General features: G+C 42.4%; 3 protein-coding genes across 9 annotated transcripts in view; 2 read left to right on the forward strand and 1 right to left on the reverse strand.

The window, feature by feature from the left end:
* The window catches only part of fut10 (fucosyltransferase 10), a 46969-nt gene extending 30357 nt beyond the window's left edge, over positions 1–16612 (reverse strand). For all 3 annotated transcript variants that reach the window (XR_006955806.1, XR_006955807.1, XM_047017242.1), the window contains exons 1-2: positions 16353–16612; positions 15392–15668 (exon numbers count right to left, since the gene is read on the reverse strand). Coding sequence is in view for 1 of the 3 variants with exons in the window: in XM_047017242.1 (XP_046873198.1) it covers positions 15392–15668; positions 16353–16433 (358 nt within the window). In the remaining 2 variants the exon portion in view is untranslated. The remainder of the gene's footprint in view (positions 1–15391; positions 15669–16352) is intronic.
* LOC124465465 lies at positions 799–7215 on the forward strand. Its single transcript, XM_047017243.1, has 3 exons — positions 799–1439; positions 1558–1624; positions 5623–7215. Exons 1-2 carry the CDS (start codon positions 838–840, stop codon positions 1565–1567), a joined length of 612 nt encoding a protein of 203 aa, XP_046873199.1. The 5' UTR covers positions 799–837; the 3' UTR covers positions 1568–1624; positions 5623–7215.
* Positions 16613–19892: 3280 nt separating the features above from the next.
* On the forward strand, positions 19893–24822 carry LOC124465469. Of its 5 annotated transcripts, XM_047017253.1 has the most exons (14): positions 20664–20858; positions 20995–21096; positions 21187–21419; positions 21619–21797; positions 21953–22046; positions 22348–22479; positions 22576–22787; positions 23029–23146; positions 23231–23322; positions 23492–23609; positions 23715–23819; positions 23928–24113; positions 24200–24378; positions 24509–24822. In XM_047017253.1, the coding sequence occupies exons 7-13, from the start codon at positions 22584–22586 to the stop codon at positions 24241–24243; spliced, it is 867 nt and encodes a 288-aa protein (XP_046873209.1). In that variant the 5' UTR covers positions 20664–20858; positions 20995–21096; positions 21187–21419; positions 21619–21797; positions 21953–22046; positions 22348–22479; positions 22576–22583; the 3' UTR covers positions 24244–24378; positions 24509–24822. The 5 variants fall into 5 exon arrangements, with proteins under 5 accessions (XP_046873210.1, XP_046873211.1, XP_046873207.1 ...); XM_047017254.1 differs by lacking the exons at positions 20664–20858; positions 20995–21096 and adding an exon at positions 19893–19987 and having other exon boundaries at positions 21297–21419; XM_047017255.1 differs by lacking the exons at positions 20664–20858; positions 20995–21096 and adding an exon at positions 19900–19987 and having other exon boundaries at positions 21339–21419.
* Positions 24823–25568: the final 746 nt, after the last annotated feature.

Consider the following 25568-nt stretch of genomic DNA (forward strand, 5'->3'; position numbering starts at 1 on the left):
GCAGAACAGTCAGGCTTGACACCGTAGGCGTTTTCCTCACTTCCTTTACTGGTTGTGGAAAAGGTACGAACCAGACTCTTCCTGGGGAAGAATTCCTTTATTCTTGTTGTGGAAAGAATGAACCAGACCTTAGAGAGACGTCTGTATTGAAAGATCAGTGCACTGCCCATCAAAGTAAGGATGGGAAAGAAAAGTAGTAAACAGGTTGGACCTGTTGAGGGTCCTATAGTGGACCAGATGAGGAAGAGATATGGTGAAGAGAGCCTGGACTGTTTGCATGTCTGGTCAGAAAAGTTTGGTTTGCACTCGCACATGTCTTCTGCTTTGTACCCACAGTTGAGTGCCACGAGGCTGCGCTCGGACCTGGATTTCCTGCCCTCCTGCCCTCCTTCAGCTCCACGACCAGACCACACACAAAACCAACGACAACCCCCACCGCTGAGAGAGGCCCTTCTTCAGCCACAGAAAGAGGAACTCTCTTCTCCATCTAACAGCACCCGATCGGGCCAGATGTATGGACAGGGGAAGTCAACTTCTGTCCAGGCAGCCGACTCCACCATGCCTGTCAACCACCGCGCAGAAAACACACCACTGCCTCCGGACTCAGACGATGAACTAAGTGCCTTTCCAGTACAGAACTACCCCATGGTGGAGGTCGCGGGACATGACGGCCCCACCATGGTTTTTCGCCCATGGACTGTGTCAGACGTTAGGGAAGCTAGTTCACACCTCCCAAACGTTACTACCTCGGGAGAAGCCTTTGCTGAGGCATTGATTGTGTTCTGTAGGGAGTTCAGACCCACTTTAACTGAACTCAGGCGCTTGTTAGGGACAAAAATGAAGGCAACAGACTTTGCAAAGATCTCCAACATCCTTGTGGGTGATGACATCAGGTGTGCTCACATTGAATATGGACATGCGGACAATGCACAGTATGCGAGAAAAGTCACTGACATCGCTACTGTCATAAAGACAGCTTTTCCAACTCGACTGAACATGTCAGCAATAGCAGCATGTAAACAGAGACCTGATGAAGGTACAGACGACTACCTGCACCGCCTCACAGAAGTTTTCACCACCCACAGCGGCATTGCTCGACCCAACAACACCGACCAGATGACACCCTGGGAAACCCATCTCTGTTCTGCTTTTCTGAATGGACTGTTACCAGAGATCGCTGCTGCCGTCAAACTCTCCTGTGTCTGTTATGAGGAAGCCTGCTTGGATGAACTACGACGACACAGCCGACATAACCAAGCTCAGCTGATGGCCAAGAAACAACAGAGGACCATCAAAGCTGAGAAGGTACTTCATCAAGCCACACTGACTCTTCTTCAGACCGCATCCCAGCAACATGGAGGCAAAGGCGGCTTCAAAAAGAAGGGCAGGAAGGGAGAACAAGGGCGCGGTAAAGGAGACAACAAGGGTCGGCATTTCCACAAAGACCCTGATGCCTGTTTCAAGTGTGGGGAAAAAGGACACTGGGCAAGGGACTGTCCTAATAAGAGGGGAGAGAAGAATGAGTTCCCACACCAGAAGAACGGCTTTCATTCATCCGATTGACTAAGAGGGCAGGAGACGGGAGCTGAGCGCAGACCACTGGCCTCAACGCAGCATGAAAAAGGTACCTTGCACACGCCTGCACATTGCAAGGAAGAATTGCTTGCTACACATTCCATTTGCGTTAACGATTTGCTTGCTTGCTGCAATGAAGAAATGCTTGCTGATAATGCTGAGGGACAGCTAGTATCCAGATGTATTTCAATTTTATCAGAAAAATGTTAACCCCAACCCACTTGTCTTATTCATCTGAAGCATACAAGAGTTTTCCTCAGTTTACCATGATGATAGCAGGACGCTCTATTACATTTTTAGTAGGTTCAGGTGCTACAAATTCAGTCATTAAAAATACAGAGTTCCCCAGTTCGCCCAAGCTTAGGGGTTGTTTTGTTTATTCAATGGGCGCCTCAGGTCAGGTTGTTAAAGAAAATCTTACTGTACCCTTACCCTGCAACATTCCAAACGGAGACCCCTTGAAGCATTCTTTTTTGTTATCAAATCTATGTCCTATTAATCTGATGGGTAGGGATTTGATGTGTCGTTTGGGTATTTGTTTGTTGTCTACACCAGAGGGCATCAAGGTTACTGAATATCAGAGGTTTTTTGTACTATGGCACTCTCAAGTCAGACATATCTGCTGTATGCCTATCAGTGGAAAGTAACAGACCCTCCAAAGGGTCTCCAGACTGTTAGAGATAGCCAGGTCACTTGTCTCCTCTGTTCATGTTGATTTTATGATGCCGGATGATTTGCATTGTACTTCTCATATTAGTATTGGAGCAGATACAGTTTATGAAACCGGCTGGTTTCAGGCTGTAAAATCAGAGAGTTTGCAGATTGTTAATTTGTATTATATGGATTTTTGTTGTGTTGCTGAAGTATTGTTAAAACAAAATCAACAGAGTTTCTTTGATGTTTGTGATTCTACTTCTCATGTCTCTTTGGTCAAGAGTTCCAACATGTCTTGGCGAGATTTGGGCCCGTTTCTGGCTGAATGCTTGAAGGTCTCTGACTGGGTCAGTACAACAGACCCCAACGTTTCTCATTCACTTACTATGAATTGTTTCAAGAAGTCTTTCCTTGCTGATGTGCCTGTGGTCCTTCACGTACAAATAGTAAAGGAGTCTGTTCACTTGCCTGTTCTGACAATGACACAGTCTAATTTATCACCTGACCCAGCACTTGACTCAGTTCCTAAAACTTTGTGGGCCACTGGTAAGTATGATGTTGGTTTGATCAAGAACTGTGAGCCAGTGGTTATCACTCCAAAGTCTGATTTCCGGCCCTGTCGAAAACAATACCCACTTAAACCTGAAGCTCTTGCCGGTATCAGACCTGTTTTTGAGTCTCTGCTCAATGCTGGAGTTATTGTGCCTTGTGAGTCATCTCCTGTCAGATCCCCTTTATTTCCTGTTAAAAAGATTTGTGACGTGGGCCTTCCTGTTGAGTGGCGCTTTGTTCAGGACTTGCAAGCTGTCAATGCTGCCGTGCAGCCACGTGCTCCACACGTGCCTAATCCTTACACCATTCTATCACAAGTCCCACCCACAGCAAGATTATTTTCTGTTGTTGACTTGGCCAATGCCTTTTTCAGTGTTCCTGTTCATAAGGACAGCCAGTATTGGTTTGCATTCAACTTTGACGGCAAGGCTTACACTTTCACCAGGTTATGTCAGGGCTACTGTGAAAGTCCTACAATCTACAACGAGGCCATAAAGACCAGCCTTGAGACACTTGAACTCTCTCCAGGAACAGTTTTGCTGACCTACGTCGATGACCTCATGACCTGCTCGCCAACTGCTGACCAGTGCAGAAAAGACACCATCACTTTGCTTAAACATTAGCCAGTTTGTCAAAACTGCAGTTTGTAAAAGAGTCTGTAACATTTTTGGGACATGTGATCACAGCTGAAGGCAAATCTCTCTCTCCCAAGAGAATAGCAGCAATTCAAAACATCCCACAGCCAATTACAAAAAAGCAACTCATGTCATTTCTTGGAATTTGTTCTTACTGTCGACAGTTCATTCAAAATTATGCAATCCTAGAGGCCCCACTCAGAGAACTGATTCATGGCCAGAGCCTCTCCTCAAATGACAGTTACATGGACACCGGAAGAGTATGACAGTTTTTGTGAACTGAAACTAACCCTAAAGTCTTCACCCACTCTAGGTCTTCCAGATCCAACTAGGCCTTTCATTCAAGCTGTGGATGAGAAAAATGGGTGCATGACTTGACTGACTTGACTTGAATGACTGTTCTCCTGCAGGAGCATGGGGGCGGGCAACGTCCGGTTGCTTACTTTTCTGCTAAACTTGACCCAGTTGCAGCTGGACTTCCGCTTTGTCTGAGAGCTGTGGCTGTCAGAGAAAGCAGCCATGGCATCAAGAGACATAGTTGGGTATTCACCTCTAACCCTTCTTGTCCCACATGCTGTTTCATTAATTTTGCTCGAACAGAAAACTTCTCATCTGTCCGCCGCTAGGTGGTTACGTTACAATGCCTCATTGTTGAATATGCCTAACATCACCATCAAGCGTTGTAATGTTCTTAACCCTGCTACCCTTTTACCCACAATTGTGGATGGTGAACCCCATGACTGTGTGCTAACCCTCCAGGAGGCCTGCACTCCCAGACCTGATCTCCAGGAAACACCATTATTCAACCCCGACTTCATTTTGTTTGTGGATGGGTCCGCCTCTCGCGACCCCTCTACGAGTGTTAACAAAGTTGGATATGCTGTTTGTTCTGCACATGACACTCTTGTTTCAGGCTCTCTTCCCAGCCACCTCTCAGCCCAGGCAGCTGAGTTGATAGCCCTAACTGAGGCCTGTCGTCTGGCTGCAGGTAAATCTGTTACCATCTATACCGATTCCCGGTATGCCTTTGGTGTCGTTCACGATTTTGGTGCCCTATGGAAACACAGAAAGTTCCTCACATCCTCGGGTAAACCCATCTCTCACCACACTAAAGTCGCTGCCCTGTTGGATGCAATCCTCCTTCCATCTATTTGCTGTGTGTAAATGTCAAGCCCACACCCATTCATGTGACCCTGTGTCTTTAGGGAACGACAGAGCTGACAAAGCTGCTAAGGCGGCTGCTCAAGCTTCAACCACTTCCTTCCTCTTTTCTGAACAAGCCTCGAACTCTGAGGTTCCCTCTTTTGAGGTTCCCTCTTCTCTCGCAGCTCTTCAGTCATTCGCCACCCTCCAGGAGAAAGCCCTGTGGAAGTCATCTGCCTGCACCCTAACAGAAGGAGTGTGGCGCAGTGAGTGTGGAAAACCCTGCCTTCCCAAACATTTCTTTCCCCATTTTGCAAAATTGACACATGGGCGGGACCATGCGTCAAAAGCGGGGATGATAAGTATGCTAACACAACAGTGGTTCACAAAGGGATTTACAGCATATGCACAGAGATTTTGTCAGTCATGTATGAAATGTGCAAACCACAATGTAGGACGAGGCATACCCACTACACAGGCCGCACATCCACCCCCATCACAGCCATTTGAACACCTCATGATGGATTTTATTGAGTTAACACCATCTGAGGGAAAAGTGTACTGTTTGGTTATGGTAGACTTATGGTCAAAATGGATTGAAGCTTTCCCTGCAAATCATGCCACCAGCCATGTTGTTACAAAAGGACTACTAACTGAGATTGTTCCTAGATGGGGTATACCAGCAAAAGTCAGTAGCGACAATGGTGCACATTTTGTCAACTCTGCTCTCGATCAGGTCGGAGAATATCTAGGTATTGACATGAGGCGCCATTGTGCATACCATCCGGCCAGTGGGGGAGCAGTCGAGCGGGAGAATGGGACCTTAAAGATGAAGCTGGCCAAACGCTGTGAGGACACTGGTCTCTCATGGACCAAAGCACTGCCCATTGCACTGACCTACATGAGAATGAGAACCAGAACTAATCTCAGTCCGTTTGAGATCCTTTTTGGGCGACCTCCTACACAGGGGGTGAATGCAGAGAGAAGGCCTTTACCTTCCACCTCTCTCTGTGAGGATGCAATGTTACAGTATTGTAAAAACTTGTCGGTTGTGCTCTCTCAGATTTCTACACAGGTAAAAGACGCATTGCCCCAGCCAGCTGAAGGTACTCTACACAACCTTAAGCCAGGTGATTGGATCGTGGTGAAAGATCTGCGCAGGAAGAACTGGAGATCGAAGAGGTGGTTAGGACCGTTCCAGATCCTGCTAACTACACACACTGCTGTAAAGACGGCTGAAAGAGCGACCTGGATCCGAGCCAATCACTGCAGAAAGGTTCCTGAGCCTCCCGAGTAACCACACACCTGCCACACACTTACACGGCAGGGCTGCGCTGAGTCATCACAGTTCTAGAGTGTACGAAGAACGCTGCTCTGAACTGCACCGGCGAAATACATAATGCACATACACGTTCCAGAGAATACACCCACATCTGTTGTCACCAAGCAACATCCGAGGGACAACGTGGGACCGCCGACCACCATGAGAACATCCTGCAACCGTTCCAGATTAGGTACCATGATGGGGCTGGCCTTGATCCTCACTCTAATCCTATCTCCACTCTTGTGGTATCTCACTCATCGTACAGTATATCAGATGGTGAGACTCACAAGGGAACAGACTGATCAGTGCGTGGCGATATATGGCCCGACCAACATAACGGAAGGAGATTGTCCTGTGACACTCTCATGTCTAGCCAGAATTGATACTGTTCGATATCTAAGAGTAGTAAAAGATTCTCGCAACATTGCTTATGTTCTTAGATCTGACCTGACCTGGTGGCGCTGCTCTGCTGGCGACCCGGACTCGTGCTGCTGCCGTCTTTATGCCTTTTAAATGTTTTTAACTGTTTGGTCATTTATTTTTTGTCCGTGTCGTGTGATTGCGATAAAGTTCATGTTGGACTGATTACCATGGCGACTTTTGCACATGGATTACTCTTGGTATTGATTGTTTGGGAACTTCTGGCGACTTACCAAACAGCTGCTCAGGTAGCGATAATACGGCAGCGTCTCCGGAGAAGAGGTAATAAACCCCCGCTGCCCAGCCTGTTACTCAGCAATGTCAGATCGCTGAGGAGCATAATGGAGGAGCTCCGTGTGAACAGCAAAGTTTGCTTTGAGTACAGAGAATCGAGTGTGATGGTGTTTACAGAAACTTGGCTACATCATGATATTCCAGACTCCCTAATTGGACTGGAGGGTTTCTCTCTCATTCGAGCGGACAGAACAGAGCTGTCGGGGAAGAGCCGAGGGGGCGGGGTCTGTCTGTTTGTGAATGACAGCTGGTGTAGGAACTATACTGTGAGAGAGACTGTGTGCATTGCCGACGTGGAGCTGCTGTGCCTGTCTCTGAGACCCCACTACTTACCGAGGGAGTTTGGAAATATTTTAATATGTGCTGTGTATGTTCCCCCCAGCGGGAACGCAGCAAGGGCTGCTATCAGAATAGCAGACTGCGTTCACCAACAACTGCTACGCACACCTGGAGCCCCGATTGTGATTCTCGGGGATTTCAACCACTGTAAATTGGAACTATCTCTCCCTGGATTTGAACAATATGTGACATGCAACACACGAAACAACAGAGTTTTGGATAAATGTTACGGAAACATAAAAAATGCATACATAGCAAAACCATTGCCCCCACTGTCAAACTCAGATCACAATGCTGTCCGGTTAATTCCAATTTATAAACCTGTTTTTAAAAGGAGTAAACCACAAACTAAGACAGTGACAGTGTGGGACAAGGACAGCATAGAAACACTCAAAGGATCCCTCCTCTGCACAGACTGGGACATATTCTCTAATCTGGAGATTGATGAGGCTACTGAAGTTATAACAGACTACATACATTTCTGTGCAGATAATGTGGTTACGAAAAAGACAATTATTGAGTATCCCAACAATAAGCCCTACATATCCAAGAGCGTAAAGGACTGTATCAATAGGAAAAAGCTAGCCTTTAAAAACAATGATAGAGCAGGACTGAAAATGGTGCAAAGAGAACTCAAACAGAGGCTGAGGGAAGCCAGAAAACGTCACAAGGACACCATAGAGCAGACTTTTATGTCAACGGATTCAAAAAAGCTGTGGGACTCCATGAAGGCCATTACAAATATGAATACCACCAAGAAACGCCTCAGTGCTGATGATGATCTGGGGAAGGCAAATGAATTGAATGACTTTTTTCTCAGATTTGATAGCCTTGACTTTTCTGTGGAATCTAATAATGTCTTAGACACTATTTTAACTGATGTTAGCTACAGGATTATAATTGATCCACTCAGGATTCAGTCTATTTTCAAACATGTGTGCACTAAAAAATCCACCGGCCCAGATGGCATTTCTGCACTGCTTTTAAAGGCATGTGCAGAAGAGCTCACTCTAGCTTGGTGCCCCATCTTTCAGCGGTCTGTGGATTCACACACTGTTCCTGCTCTGTGGAAAAAATCCATCATAGTTCCTGTAGCTAAGAAACCGTGTCCAGTTGACAACAATGATTTTAGACCTGTGGCCCTGACTTCGATTGTAATGAAAAGTTTTGAGAAATACATGTTATCTGTGCTTAAGGCAGAGGTCAACTTGGTACTTGATCCATATCAGTTTGCTTATAGGCAGGGGAGAGGTACTGATGACGCTATTAACAGCATCACCCACTCCACTGTCAAGCACTTGGAATGCCCAAAAGCATATGCACGGATTTTATTTATTGATTTTAGCTCGGCTTTTAACACACTTCAACCCCACCTGCTCATCTCTAAACTAAGGAAGATGAGTGTTAACCCTTTTTTAATTAAGTGGTATTTTTCCTTTTTAACCAATCGGAGTCAGCAGGTCAGAGTCAATAACACCCTCTCAGAATGCAAATCAATCAGCACAGGTGCCCCACAGGGATGTGTCTGCTCCCCGGTTCTTTTCACACTTTATACTAATGACTGTACAGGCAGCCACCCAGAGAACCTCGTTTTTAAATTTTCTGATGATACCGCCATCGTCAGTCTACTGCACAAAGATTTCAGTACCTCAGCCTATTTTTCTGAAATAGAAAACTTTGTGCAATGGTGTGATGCTCACTACCTCACTCTGAATGTTCTCAAACTAAAGAGTTGGTCTTAGACCCAAGATCAGTAGGGGATCATAGCCCTGTCATTATACATGACTCACCCATTGAGCAGGTCAGCTCTTATAAATATCTAGGGGTTCACTTAGATGACACTTTTAGTTGGCATGTGCATGTTGACATCTTGTGTTCCCGTCTACAGCAGAGACTGTATTTCCTACGCAGACTGAGGGTATATGGGGTGAACAAAAGAATGATGGTTTTATTTTACCAGGCAGTGCTGGAGAGTTTAATCAGATATGGGATGTCATCCTGGTATGGCAACCTCACTGCAAAACTGAAAACTAAACTCGCTCGTCTGGTGCACACGGCCATGAAGGTCATTGGAAAAAGCAGCTACCAGACCTTGCAGTCTATTTACGAACAGTCTGTTCTTAGTCAAGCCCAGAGAATAGCAAGGGACCCTTCTCACATTCTCCATCCAGAGTATGACCTCCTACCCTCAGGGAGGCGATATAGAGTCCCTTGCTGCAAACTCAACCGTTTTAAGAACTCATTTGTTCCAACTTCCATAAAACTTCTCAATGCTGCTTGAGGCTGTAATCCATGTAATAATTTTTATAGTGCTTTTATTACGGTGATCTTTTAGCATGTATTTTTATGAGGTGTATATATGTGTTATGTTATGGGATATGTGCAATAATGTTATGTAACTGTTGATAATGTTTGGCTGAGGATGTATTGTTTGTTGTCTGTGACTGTCGAGGCATTTATGATGACGCACCACAGAGACCAAGACAAATTTCCCTGAGCGGGACAATAAAGTTCATCGTATCGTATAGATACCCACCTGCCTTGACTAAAAGCTTTCAGAACTACAGATGTACTGTATGTGGGGGGGAGTCTAGGGACAACCATGAAATTCACATTGTATTTTCCCCGGTTAGGATGGCTGACTCAGGCAGATATGATTGTGTTGTCAGTACTGTTAATGACTCCTTCTGAACTTCATGGAATATGACAGTGAAACCTGTATCCCCCAGGCCCATTCCGACCCAGGCCCAGCTCCCGATGTACTGCCCCTCAGAGACGACCCTTGTACTAGGTATAATGTTCACCGTGGTAGTCTTCATAATTCCGATACTAGTCGTAATGGCCCTATTGCTTGTGCCTGGTGCCAGACGTATCAGAAATGTAGGTAGGAGGAGAGTTCGCTACTCTGTCACCACAGCCGTGGTGTTTGTGCATTTGTTTGTGCATTCTGTATCTCCCACCTGTCCATACCTTAAGTGAAAGGAAGGTCTTAACTGTCTCTATCCAATTTGGGACTACAGTTACTTTCTCATGTGGTCCTTTTGTGGCTTGGGGACACCCCAGTGGCAGAGATTATTTAAACCATCGTAAATATCTATGCAGGGACCCGTGTAAAACCAAGAACATAGTCACAGCTACTGATAGCCTGGCAGGGGGTAGATTCTCCATGACTAAAAGAACGACGGATAATGGGGCTCAGATTGTAATTCGGAGTGTTCAAAAACATGATGCTGGAATATATTGGTGTGCCATTGATTTCCCACAAGGGGCAGACAACTATCAGAAACTCACTATACAGTACTTGTTGTAGAACCAGATCCATCCCTGATTAATCAGACCGTCCCTACGCCAGCTGATTTTGTTAGACCTATAGATTTCAATAATGTAGACAACCACATGGCTTTTGAAACAGGCTATGCTGACGAAAATGCTTGGCTTAGGTGGGCAAGGTACACTGCTAATCAACACGGAAAGTCTGACTGCTATGTTTGTGCAACAGCTAAACCCCTACTCCTTACTACACCTTTTCCTTTAAACTCCACCAACTCACACACTGGCCTGCACTGTCTTTTGACTTTGGCCAAGTCCCCCGCTAAACCTGTCAACCCTAATTGTACGGACATGCATCTGCTATTCCCTCCGGTAAAGAAACCAGCGACGGCACCATCATATAGCTTCGGTAAGGGCGATTACGAATCTATTTCCAAATCTAAGTCACATGCACAGCCTCGACAAAGAGGTCACCAGAGAGGTCACTCCCCGTATTGTACTCTCACCTGGACCATTAGCAATAGCAGTGCCATTTCTCCATCTGACTCTGCAGCGGTGAAGCTCTCGTATCCCGACCCTGCTCTTGTAGATTTCATCATTATCCCCAGAATCGATGTCTGGTGGGCTTGTGGTGTAAACTCTAAGATCACTCAGGTTCTGCCACCCAACTGGTCTGGGACCTGCACTCCTGTCATGCTTGTCCTACCCGTAGCTATTGGAATTCTCTCCTCTGTAAACCCCCATTCTATGGCCCGTAGAGCCCTCCCGCTTGGTTCCTTCGATGACAGAGTGTATATAGATGCTATTGGAATCCCCAGGGGAGTTCCTGACGAGTACAAAGCTAGAAATCAAATCACGGCAGGTTTTGCATCCATTCTCTGGATGCCAATCAGCAGAGGTTTATTAACTACACTGCAACCTTTGATGCAATCAAAGGTTTGGCTGAGCAATTAGATGCAACTAGCCTTATGGCATGGCAAAATAGACTGGCACTAGATATGCTGTTGGCAGAGAAAGGGGGGGTCTGTGTTATGTTTGGTGATTCTTGTTGTACCTTCATCCCTAACAACACCGCCCCGGACGGCTCAGTTACAAAAGCTTTGGAAGTTCTGAAGTCTCTTAGAGAGGAGTTGGCTGAGAATTCTGGGATTGACACCAGTATGACTGCCTGGTTTGACTATGTTTGGCCGATGGAAAGTGTTTGCAGTATCTCTGATGTCCAGTTTGTTGGTTGTCATAGGCCTTTTTGCTCTATGTGGTTGTTGTATAATACCTTGTGTGCGCAGTTTGATGGTTAAGGCCATTGACAGATCTGTTAACACCCAGTTCCTCAATCTTGTGGCTACAGACCGCAACCCCACTCTCGCTCCTCTGCCGACTGACCTTTGGAGGCCCTGGGCAAGTCCATCTGATTTTGATTTTGGTTGTGATTCCAACTCTGATGATGCCTCGGTCATAGTCTAATTTGTTTTTGATAATGATTGTGTCACATTCTGATTTGTTGGAACGTTTGCCTATTGGTGCTTGGACATTTTACCCTTCTGAATTACGATATTTGCATTTTGGCCCGTATGATAATGTTGATATTACATTACATACTGTATCCTCTGATGACACTTACATTTCTTTGTCTCCTGATAGCTCTGATTTTCCCTTGTCTCCTACAATTTGTGTAGTACATCATCAGGCTAGAGTACGTGCTCTCATCAGTTTATCACTACCAACTTTTATTTGGAATATGATTCTAATAGGTGACTGTCCTTTTATTTCCATTTTTGTTGGACACCTTTGTGTCTTCTCTGCCCTTCCGGGTAGATGGTAAAAAAAAAAAATCGGTATATTTTTCTGCTTGCTCAAAAACTCAGAGACGTCTATGTCTCGCAAAAAACAGCTTTTGCTTATTCTACTGGTTAATGATGAAGTGTTTTCAACTGTAACAAGGGTAACACATTTGATGTATTCCATGTAGTTGTATTTTCTTTGTTTTATATAATTTTTATGTTGCTCAAGGGTTTGATCAAAAGGGGGGAATTGTAATAGAAAATTACTATTCTTTAAGATGTCTATAATATTCTTTGGCCTAGACCAATTATTGCTGAGGTTTTAACTTCTGTAAAAATGGCATAACCTTTTAGCCTAAGACAGTATTGCTTAAGTTTCCGTTTGCTGACAAACGTCTAACAATTTGACTGTTTGACCATGGTTGTTTTGCCCATACTCCAGGGGTGTTTTGCTGACCAGTTCTGCTTCTGTCGTCTCAAGCTCTGTTTTTTTATATTGAGCATCTGTATCCAGTTCTGCAACCTATTTCCCTTTTTAACTTTCTGTTATTGAAGAATTCCTCTTTTGATAGACATGAACTATTGAACTAATGATGTAACTGTCTGGAATTACTGTATAAAAGAGTGTTCAGATCATGACACCTTTAGAGAGCCCTTCTACTCCAGACATCATTTATGATACTGTTTTGGAATTGCTCCTCCTTGATTTCAAGAATAAACAGATAAAGACAAATTCTTCTGACTTCAGACATTCAAATCATAGAAAATTCCACCACAGCTACGGCATCTAAAAAATGAGAAATGGCTAAGGCATCGTTCAACTTTACAAAATGTAAAATGGAGATCTTAATTTGCAAAATAGGAGGAGCATCTTGTTTGGTGGCCTTAGGTTAGCAATTATTTGAACGTTGATGTACAACCCCAATTCCAAAAAAGTTGGGATGGATATAATGATTTACAAATCTCATAAACCCATTATGTTATTCACAATAGAACATATAAAACATGTCAAATGTTTAAACCAGTGTTTCTCAAATTTTTTCAAACCAATGACCACTTGGCCAATAAATAAAAACTGGCGGACCATCTAACTAAATAGTAGGCTATATCCCCGGAACAACAGGCCTCCAGACCTGGCGCCATACAATTGTTAGCGGCACATGATTTTCTAACGGATAATGTAGGCCCATCTGCTAATTGTAATTTCCGCTAAGAAAAGAATACAAGTTTTGAGACTGCTTAACGATCCGAGTGTTAATCAAGCACGGAGCCAGACGTAGTAAATATTCTAGCCCAAATCTAGGACATATGGGTTTGATGTGACGCAGATAGGGACTTCCACACAAAATGTTTGGCCATTATTTTAGCGCAAAATAGTTGGGAGATTTGCGATGTCATAATGCGGAACGTGTGTAGTCCATTTTAATAAGCTACTACTGACTGTGTTTTTTTCTTTCTGAGTTGTATGTTACAAATGTCGCAATAATTCACTTGTGGAAATCCACTACGGGGGCAGTGGCGGACCACCAGTGCACCGCGGACCACACCTTTGAGAACGACTGGTTTAAACTGATGAAATTTACAATTTTAAGGAAAAAATAAGGTAATTTTGAATTTGATGGCAGCAAAGGTTGGGATGGGGGCAATAACATGATTGGGTATAAAAAGAGTATCTTAGAGAGGCAGAGTCTCTCAGAAGTAAAAATGAGCAGGGGTTCACCAATCTGCGATTATTCTGATAACTTGGAGAAATCTCTGTGTAAGGGACAAGGGGAAAAATACATTCTGCATGCCTGTGAATTTCAGGCACTCAGGCGGCACTGCATAAAAAAAGGAATGATTCTCTCATGTAAATAATTGCATGGGAAACACCTCCAGAACTCATTGTCTGTGAACAATTTGCCGTGCCATCCACAAATGCAGGTTAAAGCTCTATCATGCAAAGAAGAACCCACATGTGAACATGATCCAGAAACATTGCCATCTTCTCTGGGCTAAAGCTCATTTAAAATGGACTGAGGCAAAGTGGGAAAACTGTTCTGTGGTCAGACAAGTCTAAAAATGAGAGGGACCATCCGGCATTTTATTCAGATTAACGGCAATATTTTTTTATCTGCGATAAAGAAAAAAACGCTCACTGTTGCTGTTGAAACATCCTGCCTAGGGCGGCGGAGGTACTCGTGCCGACCCTGCGACGAGTAATTGGGGTCAGAGGGCCAAGGTTTAAGAGTCATGGTTCTCTACTAAATTTAGGACACCGGTTTTCTCAGCAAATTGCACTTTAATGTTGGCATGGTCAAGGGGACAGGCGGATCACACACCTTGGGCATGACACGACTAAGGGAGGATTAGCTTATCCTCGACCTGTCTGCCAGCCCCGTTAAAAAGTCCCAAGTGCAAATAACTTTTACAGTCGATTTCCTTGACTTTTTTGGGGCATTCCAACACAGGGCCCAGCTCACTCAGTACAGAGATCCAAAAGAATGGCTCCTTTGATATCTATAACGATTTATTAACCAGTCATAATTGTGGGCAAATAAATCTGCATGGTCCCTAAACTTCCGCTCCCATTGGCCAAGCGCTAAAGGAGCAATTATGCACTGATTGTATATGCCAAATATTTATCACATTTGGCATAACTAATTTGTGGCCCAAATTTAGACGTTTTCTTTCTGGCTAAATAGGCCAATGCAAGATAATTGACCATTTATAGATGGCCTATACACCCATTGTAGATTAAGTAAAACTGTAATTTGTAATACATGCACTTTCATTCACCTTACGGTCCCTCTGTGTCGCCAAATCACAACAATTGTGTACACATGGGTTGTAAAGTGTGCAGAGGTACGCAGATTCTCACTCCATGTGTTTTTTCAGAAATCTTGAACTCAGTGTAGAAACAAAAAAATTGTTTAAATTAATTGCTTTTATCATGTGCATAATAATGTGAAGACCATCTGGAGGTTGAGCATGTACTTTTGAGAATGTCAATTGTGATCTGAGAAATGTAGGTACCAAAGCCACTGAGAAGAACTGTCATAACTAGCTGCATCATGGGCAATGCACAATATTTATAATTACAGAAATATGTGTGTCACTGACATCTGAGTCACCTACTTCATCACGGGCACAGTGCACTATCCATCTATAATTCCAGGAATCTGTCTCATTCTCACCAACATCTTAATCACTGACTGCATCACGGGTACTGTGCACTAGTTAGATATATACAGAAACCTACTTGTCACTCCTAACTGCAGGCCTGTATAACGGCTCTAGTGTTAGTGTGTAATCAAAACTATAGCATACACCAATTATTTTCTTATGCAGCAAGACAAAAAATATAATGTGCTGGTACAAAGCACATCAACTTATCACATCATCAAACCTTTATAGCTCCTCACCATAGAACAGGAAGGCGTGTGTAGACGGGTGTGTGTAGTAGGTCTTGTTGATGGTGAAGAAGCACTTGTTTGTCCCACACTCTCCTAGTCTGCCAGTCTCTCCCGTCAATGGGGACCACCACACCACATATGGATACTGAACTTCTGCAACTCCCAGGATCCTCTCACTATCCCATTGGCCACTGTTCTGTAACCCATGTCTCGATGCTTTGTATTCTAACTCCTGTAAAGGAAGTTTGTACAGCTTCCTTTCCAATTGGCTTAACTCCACCACCACCTGCACAAAGACAACCAATAAGCAATAATCATAAAAAAACTGTAGACAAATACAAACATTTCTCATGACACCATCATGACGGAACCTTTCATAGTATGTCATGTGAAAGATGATATTGGTGGTCAGGGTTACTTCTCTTTAGTAAAATGTGAAATGCATGCATTGACATAGGCTTCACAAACATATAACAACTTTAACATATATTCACTGGTAACTTTGTAAATGGACTGACTGCCAATGGTGGGATAACAAGATTTCTCACAGATTTTTTGGTTTGCTTTGAGAGAATTGCTATTCTTAATCTTTTCAAGTGCTTTCATGAATTGGGATGAAGATAAATGGAGTGTTCATGCTAGTATGCAAAGGGTTATAAAAGAAATACCAGTATGGAAGGAAAGTAGGAAGGCCTATATTTTCTTCACAGTAGTAGCTAGACCAAGAAGGGTACATATGTTGGGAATCTATTGCAGTTCTACACATTGTGCCTGAAATGAAAGGAAAGTCGTCAAGACAATTATCCTTAGGTACATTTTTCGCATGCAATTTGCAAGTGTGCAATGCACAGGCTAATATCTGGGCAGAACGTTGTGCAAACGGCTATTAGTTGGTTGAAACAATTAGAAATGTTAACAGTTCTACAGATAATGATCAGTAGACCCAATGTTGATAATTTGTACGACATACCTGCAGTGTGATGATAAGAAATAGCACTGCTGATAAGCAGAGACCGAAAACAAAAAGTTTTCTCAAGGTATATCGAGGCATTTTTATATAGTACTGCACAGAGGGGAATTCATATTTAAATTCATATTACACGCATAATTCGGTCTATTAGAATATAGAATGCCTGTTATCTACATCACGGATTGCTATTTCTTTTGAAGCAGAATATTTTCTAGCGTCTACGCCGCCATTTGTAGACATTCTCTGAGCACGTCATTGGTAGAGTGGGAGGGTCTCCGTTTTTGTTTGTAGCCTCAACCCAGTCTCTATGGAGGATTATAGGGGCCAAAACTAAATAAATAAATACTTGGATAAATAAATAATTATATAACACAAAGCTTAAATAAATGACACAAAATATATAAATGTTACATGTATTTGTGTGTATATATATATATATATGTTTACGTTTTCATGTGTTTACATTTATTAATTTATACTTACATTTATTAATTTATACTTACATTTATTTATTTATACTTACATTTATGTATTTATACTTACATTTATCCACGGTGAAACCTCCTGCAGCAAAATAAATCTGTCGTCCCCCCGTCACAAAGTCAGGGGGCGGGTCAAAGCCTCTAATTGGTGGTTCAACTTGAATCGACTGCTTTTGACTATTCCAAGGTGGCAGCACCTTGTGCGGATTCAATGAATGAAATATTGAATGCTACAGTGGTCGAAATGTTGGCGGAAGCTGAAGAGATGGAGGCACCTGCCAGTTCACTTTTTTTTACATCATATTGAGAGCTTCGCTGAAATTATAGGAATGATATTGGCCCTAACTGACACAGACATCAATGAAAATGTGTTCACGATCCTCAGCGAGATGATACAGCATAGGGGTGGGCATATCGATCTTAAGACCGACAGTGGCCGGGTTGGGAAACCCGGCAACTATCGATACCAACGTTGGTATCAATAGCCTGACTGATAGCGTGATAAGATCGATACTTAAGTTTCATTCCACACTGAGTACACAACTCCCTTTACATCATAGTGGTTGTGCAAACACCGTCTAACTTCGCTCAAACTCACTTTGCCCCTCCACTGCTTTTCTAAGCCCAAAGTATCGGTATTGGCAATACTGGCCCTGTATTTACTCCTTGATATCGGATCTATACCACATCGTGCAGTGTCGCACACCCCTAGCAGCTGTAGAGTGAGGCGATAGAGGATCCCTCTAGCTTGAAGAGAGCTTGATCGACTGGTTGAGCCTGCCTGGTGTGTAATACTGTTCATTCACCAATCAGAGGCTTTGACCCGCCCCCTGACTTGGTGACGGGGGGACGACAGATTTATTTTGCTGCAGGAAGTTTCACCGTGGATAAATGTAAGTATAAATACATAAATGTAAGTATAAATAAATAAATGTAAGTATAAATAAATGTAAGTATAAATGAATAAATGTAAGTATAAATGAATAAATGTAAACACATGAAAACGTAAACATATATATATATACACACAAATACATGTAACATTTATATATTTTGTGTCATTTATTTAAGCTTTGTGTTATATAATTATTTATTTATCCAAGTATTTATTTATTTAGTTTTGGCCCCTATAATCCTCCATAGAGACTGGGTTGAGGCTACAAACAAAAACGGAGACCCTCCCACTCTACCAATGACGTGCTCAGAGAATGTCTACAAATGGCGGCGTAGACGCTAGAAAATATTCTGCTTCAAAAGAAATAGCAATCCGTGATGTAGATAACAGGCATTCTATATTCTAATAGACCTAATTATGCGTGTAATATGAATTTAAATATGAATTCCCCTCTGTGCAGTACTATATAAAAATGCCTCGATATACCTTGAGAAAACTTTTTGTTTTCGGTCTCTGCTTATCAGCAGTGCTATTTCTTATCATCACACTGCAGGTATGTCGTACAAATTATCAACATTGGGTCTACTGATCATCTAACATTTATATATTTTGTGTCATTTATTTAAGCTTGTGTTATATAATTATTTATTTATCCAAGTATTTATTTATTTAGTTTTGGCCCCTATAATCCTCCATAAATCTCATCCCAACTCGTCAAATATTGACGCTTGGGCAGAGCCCTTTGGCGTCACTATACCGACGCCGGGGGACGTCCCTAGGCGTTTTTGACGCCTAGGGACGCCCATTGACTTCCACGTTAATATGTTCGGCTTTTCCCGTAGACAATTGTGAACTATGGCGTCGTATTTTGACGCATTAGGTCTCCCATAGATTTTGATGAGCGGTTTTCGGATTTTTACGAAACGTCACCATAATAAGTCGGGTGATTTCGTAAAAATCCGGCCGATGTGCTTTCAACATGATTTTTTTTGTTATATCCAAGACATAAACGTTATAAATGACATAAACCTTATTTAAGGACATAAAAGTTATTTATAAAATGGACTGATACCAAATAAACCGATCTAAAAAGGTAGGCCTATATGCATAAAAAAAAAAGAGAAATAAAATCCATCGGGGGAGGAATATCATTTTATTTTAATCATAATTTTAAGCGCATGGAAGCAATCATGTCAAATGCACTGACAGCAAAACCTATAAATTATCCAACATTATTGTAATTTTATTATTACACACAAGTCGCCTAAAAGTTTGACGCTCAATATCTGGCTGGAACTACTTCTTGTCACCCAAACCTCCGCTCTCTCGTACTGAAAAGGCAAGCTATTATCGATGAGGTAAACATATATTTAAGATACTATCCTACTATAGAGTTTTTTAAAATTGTTTTTAGGTTGGTTTAATGTTATTATGTTTGACGTACATTGCCCGGTGCTTTGCATCACAATATACATTTTTTGTAAACTGCAAAAATAGGCTAATACACTGTGCTAGCTAGTTAGCTAGTCTAACGTTATGTCATGCAAGGTCATGAACCGGTGCACTTTCATTGGACTCAGACCAATGTTTATCTTTGCTGGCGTGGTCCTTTTTACATCTCATAGCTTGCTAGGTATGACATTTATTGTATTGTATTTTTTATCTTTTCTTACTTGCAGCTGAAGTCACGTATTTTCTGGAAACGATATCGATATCCTTATTACCTCACCATATTATTACCTCACCATATCCTTGCCTTACTGCCTATTTTAATAATTTGTCAGGACGTACCTGTGTATACCTGTGTCCACCTACCTCTGTCTGCCTGTGTTACGCCCTCCACAGGCTCTGCCTGTCTTTCTGTTTGTGTCTTTCTGTTTGTCTGTGTTTGTGTGAATCTCCAGGCTCCAGTGATCCAGTCCACCCTACCTGCACAAGATCCACACCTGCGGTCCAGTTTCCCAATAACTTGCGGTGACATACCCTGGTTTGCCCTCCACTCACCGCCAGATCGTTGTTTTTATAACCTGGTACCTACGTTCCTGGCCTCCTTGTACTTCCGAGTCTATTATCTACTATTTGTATTCAAAGTGTTCTAATATTGCACTTTCTTGTGTCCCAAAGAAACATCCCACTCGCCATCTGCCCATTTGTCTGTCTACTCTTTCAACTCAATGATGAGTGATTTGCAGTTGATGAAATTGGAGGATGAGCTCAAGAGTGTAGATACATTTCTTGAACATCTCAAGACAGAAGAGGTAAAGCAGCTTCTGTTTTGTCTATTGTTAACAGTATTCCTTCTTACCAGTTCATATAAGATACATGGAGGCGTATTTAAAAGACATGAATCAGAAGGGTTACACTACTTTAACTGCTTTTTCTGTCAGTAGTCCGAAGGCATTTCCCATATTGGTAAACCTTTCTTAAACCAAGTTGTAATTCTAGACAGAGAAGAACAGACAGAAAACTAAGACCGTATCACCAAAGCCTGTTCATTGGAAGAAGAGGGACCACAATGGGGACATTGTTCACCAGCGCCCACGAGCCCTTAGAAAGCAGTCAACATCACAAAGACCAGACGAAGGAAGACATGTTTCTTCTTCACCGCCATTAGACCATGGCCAACACCTAGACCATAGTGAATAATCTTTTGTTACAAATGCTGTATTTCAACAGTGTGTTGTGGCGATGTTGGAGTTACGATATTATTCTTTTTTCTCCTCCCTTTTGAAGATTTGAATATGCGGCAGCTTGAGGACCTTCTACAGGACTCAGAGAACATGGAATCGCAAGATTTTGTTCAGCAGCCACCATTGTCCAGTTGGAGTCAAAGGCAGAAAGAGGTCCAACAATGTTGGCAACAGGCGAGGCCACAGAACCTTGACAGTTTACTTTCTGCTGAGAACATTGTACAGATGACATGCAATCACTGTCATGTGAAAGAAGCTGTCATCCGTTGTGGGGAATGTATGCCCTCAGAGTGGTTTTGTGCTGAGTGTGATGGCTCGGTACATAAACACCACACTCTACACAACAGGCAAACCATCATGGATGGATTTTTCAAATACATCCCACCAACAGAGTCTGTGACACTCTGTGACACTGGAAAATACAGCATTTGTGAACAAGGTTAGCATTTCTTTTACAATTGATTGTCAATTTTCTTAACAGATCATTCTTATCTGAAATTGAAATGTGTTATTTAAGTCATTACTCACAACCCAAACATTATTAATTGTATACCTTATGGTTCTTTGCCTTGCAGATTGTTTTCTGCCAACAGCTCTACCTCAAAGGATATGCTCCTGTGACACCGCTGATGCAGCAGTCTCTGTTGGTAGATCCATCATACTGGTTTGCATAAATGGTAGGATCTTGTTAAACTGTTGAATTTTTTTATATTACTAACACGTCACTTTGGTTTCATGTTATTGATTTGCCTTTCATGTGCTCTCAGGCCGTTATGATCTTCACGTTCCGGTGCTAACATGCAAACATTGCAACCAGAAATGGGCTCCAGAAGTCAGTGACTTTGTAAAGAGTGGTTACTGGCCTGCTACCATGCAGGCACAGACACTGTTCCACCAAGATCTCTTCCATTCCTTTGAGGCTATGAAGACAGCAGCTCCAGGAATGTCCAGACAAGCCTTTACAGCAATGTTGGACCAGAGAACAAAGCAATATGGAAGAGTAAGTAAAAAGCAGTTCAAGGTCCACAAGTGGCTGTAGTAGGTAGTACATATTTCAGATTATAGACTGAAGACCTTACCACACAAAATAGTCATTTGCATCCTTATGGATTTGAAAAGTTGCATACAAAACACAAAACATACAAAGGCAAAGATGTAGTTTATCGTTTTTGAAAGCTGTATTATATGATTTTCTTTAGACTGGCAAAGTGAATGCAGATGCATTTCAAAGAAGTTTTCTGCAATTTGTGTACTGCAACTATGAAGAGAACCAACTTATTGGAAAGGAGCCATTGGTCTGTCCAGCCTGTAGCCCTGAAATGGTGGCTGTTTCTGTGGATGGCAACAGAAAGTTGTACAGGTTCCAGAAAACAAACCAGTGAGTTCTGTGCACACATTATGAACAGCCAATGTAGTTAATATACAGTATGTCCAGCTGTTAATGACACTGTTAATGTCAATGTTTTTATTGATAAGTGCTACATAAATAAAAGGTCCTATTACAAAGGTAGTCCATAATACATTGTCTTAAAGGAGTGAAGAGCCAGGGTTCTTCAATGGAGTGTTTTTAGCCCGAGACTCTGAGGTGTCCAGTTTTGTTGAGGAGGTCCGGGGAACTGTCAAGAGTGTACGTTTTACATTATTCTGAACAACATTTATTGGGATTATTTTGTTCTAATTAAAGTTAAAGTCGAAAACACGATTGCCTTTGGAGAAGGGAGTCTATGATCAGGTGGGGATACAGCACTAGATTCTTATCCAGGGGGCACAGTACATTCATATTGCATATTGCTTTATCCTTCAAATGTAAGATAGGTCAGGCAATGACAAAATCTTGACAGTTAAAGTTTGTGTGTTTGCGTGAACAGTCCTGCAATCTAGTGTACTTGAATTAACTATTGTCATGTTCAAATGATTTACTTTGGTAGACCGCAGGAAAAGCGATGTGTGGTGACACCCAATGGAATGCAGCAAGAGAGACTTCAAAGCGGGCCAACAAGTTGGATGAAGAAGGTGTGGAAATTGCTGTGTGTAGACATGTTTACACTTTCTTCTCAAAGGTTGGTATGGGTCTGATTAAGTAGTAGTAAAAAAATAAAATAATATATATATTATGATCTAAAGCCTCTTTCATGTGCATTGTGCTTTTTTTAAAGGTCTGAATATGTATAGAGGAGAAATCTTTGCATATCCAATGTTTCTCCAAAAAGAGTTCCAGAGTGCTACATTTTTGGCCATGGATGTGACCTGCCGATATGTGCCATACTTGACAAAAGTGTCAGAGGCCCTGACGCATCTTCAACCCCTTCAGGAAATGAGGCATTGCTTGTCTGTGATGCATGCCAAAGCCCACAATACAAAATGCGAGGTAATGCTATTCGCTACTTGACCGTACATTTTAGAGTATGATGTGGCAAACTGAGTGTAAAATGCCATAATAAATGACAATAGCCATACCACAGTGGTCTGGACAGACCCATACAACAACCTAGGAGTGTGTTTAAAGTTTTTCTGTAGCCCCTAAGTGCTGCCCTCTAAAGTTGGTAATCTCAGGATATGCTTCAATAACGTGTGTCCACACCGCTTTACACATTATCTCCTTCCTGTAGATTCTGTGGACTGCAAGGAACCAGGAGGGCGCCGGCACCACTCTCGGTGAAAAAGTAGAGCAAGTGAATAGTTTTCTCTCCAGATGTGCCCTTACCACCAAGTATATGGCCAAGTCAGGTTTGTAAGCTTATTTCCTCCTGCCAGCCTGCAAATGTACATGTTTTACAAATATGTATTGTGATTTTGTTTTGTTCTTCACAGTAAGAACTGACATGCTGACTGTCCATGCTATGGGGTGGAATGAACGGAAAGAGAATGGCCTCCATATAGCCTTGTCTTCTAGATTCAAGAAGGTATGTTCACATACTGAAGATGATTAACTTTTTAAAGCAGTTACATATAAACGTAACTTTTACTTATTATACCCAAAATGCATCAGGTTGTTATAGTACCCCCTAGTAGAAATTGTAGTGGTACAGGACCTCTGGTAGTTTTAAAGACCTTCTGTATTGCTGTTTTCAGACAGTAGAGAAGACTGTGGATGTAGCTGAGAGCCTGAAGACAATGCAGGAGCAGTTGCATTGCTGTGATGACATGCTGAAACAATGGGTTGTTGATGTCAAGCAGTGGGCCAGTAGCCGTAAGAAAAATACTTAATTCATAAACACTCTCAGTCACTTGGTTGTAATATCTGCATATCTGTAGCTTAAATGTTAAAAGTGTATTTATTTGATCTTTAATCAAGGAAGCGCAGCACCTGGTCCTGTTGATGCTCAAAGTTTGCAGATCACAATCGAAGCACTCTTTGTGAGCATTTGTCAGAAAAAGCACTACCTTTACAGACAGAATGGTATGTATAGTGTAAACATAACTAATGCAGATAAATCTTAGGCTATACTGATATCTTCATTACCATGGCAGCTCTTTTTACATACTATTGTTTTTACTGTATTTGCAGATCGCAACAAAAGGCGACAGAAAATAACTCAAAAGATAGTCCAGGAAAAGAAACGGTTGCTGGAAGACATCCAGAGATACAACCAACAGCCTGATGGTGACCTTGTGGACACAGAGTTAGTTGTGCAGAAACTCTCTAACAAAGCTGCAGAGAGCATGATCTGGCCTTGGCAGGAACAGAACACAGGTGTTGCATCAAGATTTAACTTAAGTATGCATATAAAATGTCATCAAATTAGTTTATTAATGTCAAATGTTTTTATTCCTTGACAGACGGTGTGGACATCCTCACAAGAAGAAGCTCTTTGACCACGTAATGCTTGCCTCACGACTAAAAGAGGAAAAGCAGATCCTTGTGAAGGAGATGCTGCAGCACTGCCAGTACCTCAAGAACTCAGTGGCAAAGGTCCAGACACTGATGGGCACTGTTTTAGTGAGCACACAGACAGGAAGTAAGTGTAAATCAAATGATCTGGCTACACGCACTTTCAAATTTATAGGTCAAACTATTTAAGTGGAAACCAATCCTGCTATTATATTCTTCGGTAAATTAATTTCAACATAAATTAACAACATTTCCAGGCTTGCCAAATGGATTAACCGAGGAGGGGTCCAAGGGCCTCATCAGTGCACTAAAAAGAAGACTGCAAGACCTGAGACTCCAACAGCAGACCATAGCAGGCACCTACAGATGCACTCTCAAACCAAGTAACAGGCTGGTGGAAGAGGAGGACAGGGAAATGGAAGAAGACATGGACTGGCAACGTGGCAACAGCTCGGATGATGATGATAGTGATGAGGAGGAGGATGCAGAGAATTGAATTCAAGTCACTTGGATCTGAATCACTCAGTCACAGCTGTAATCGCCTGAGACCTAACTTGATATACTGTAATGTATACTGTGTGTTCTCTCCCTTTGATCTCTACCTGTAATGGCCCAGGCGAGTCAATTGCAACAAAGGCTGCCTCCAGAGCATGACTGCAGCAGAGCACAGAGCATTATTTGTAAATGAGTGGTAGAACATAACACTTAACTTATAACATGGGTGAGTTGGTGACCAAGCTAACGTTTTCGGGTTTTTGTTTTAGATTCACTGTTAGATAAGGGAGCGCGCTGGCTCCGCCTTCCCATTGCGGGGAGGGCCAGCGGCTCCCAGGTTTTATTTTTATTTTCACTAACTCAGTCTTGTTTTTCTGTTAAATAAACTTTCGTATTATTTTTTACATACATTGACTTGCGTGGTTGGACTCAATTTATGTTGGCTGGCAGATTGGGCAATTGGGAAATGATGGTTATAAATTATTCATTTATTGTTCATCATATATTTATTCATCATATATTTCAATTATCCAGATTGTTTTTGAAAAATTCTGATTCAACTCTGTATAACTCGAGACAACTATCATCTCAATATTTAATATTGATTAGTGACCATTAGTGAAAATCTGAGTCTGGATGAGGTTGAAGTTCTGTGTGTAATATAAGGTGCGTTCGACTTCATGCAGCGCCGGCGTCGCCTACAGCCCGGCTGACATGACGCAGCCAATGGTATTCTCAGATTCAAGGCAGCCGGCTGTCGACGCCGCCGGCGCTGCATGAAGTCGAACGTACCAATAGACGCATTTTCTGTTGATAGAAATG

The sequence above is a fragment of the Hypomesus transpacificus genome, unplaced genomic scaffold, assembly GCF_021917145.1.
Source record: "Hypomesus transpacificus isolate Combined female unplaced genomic scaffold, fHypTra1 scaffold_51, whole genome shotgun sequence".
Lineage (NCBI taxonomy): Eukaryota > Metazoa > Chordata > Actinopteri > Osmeriformes > Osmeridae > Hypomesus > Hypomesus transpacificus.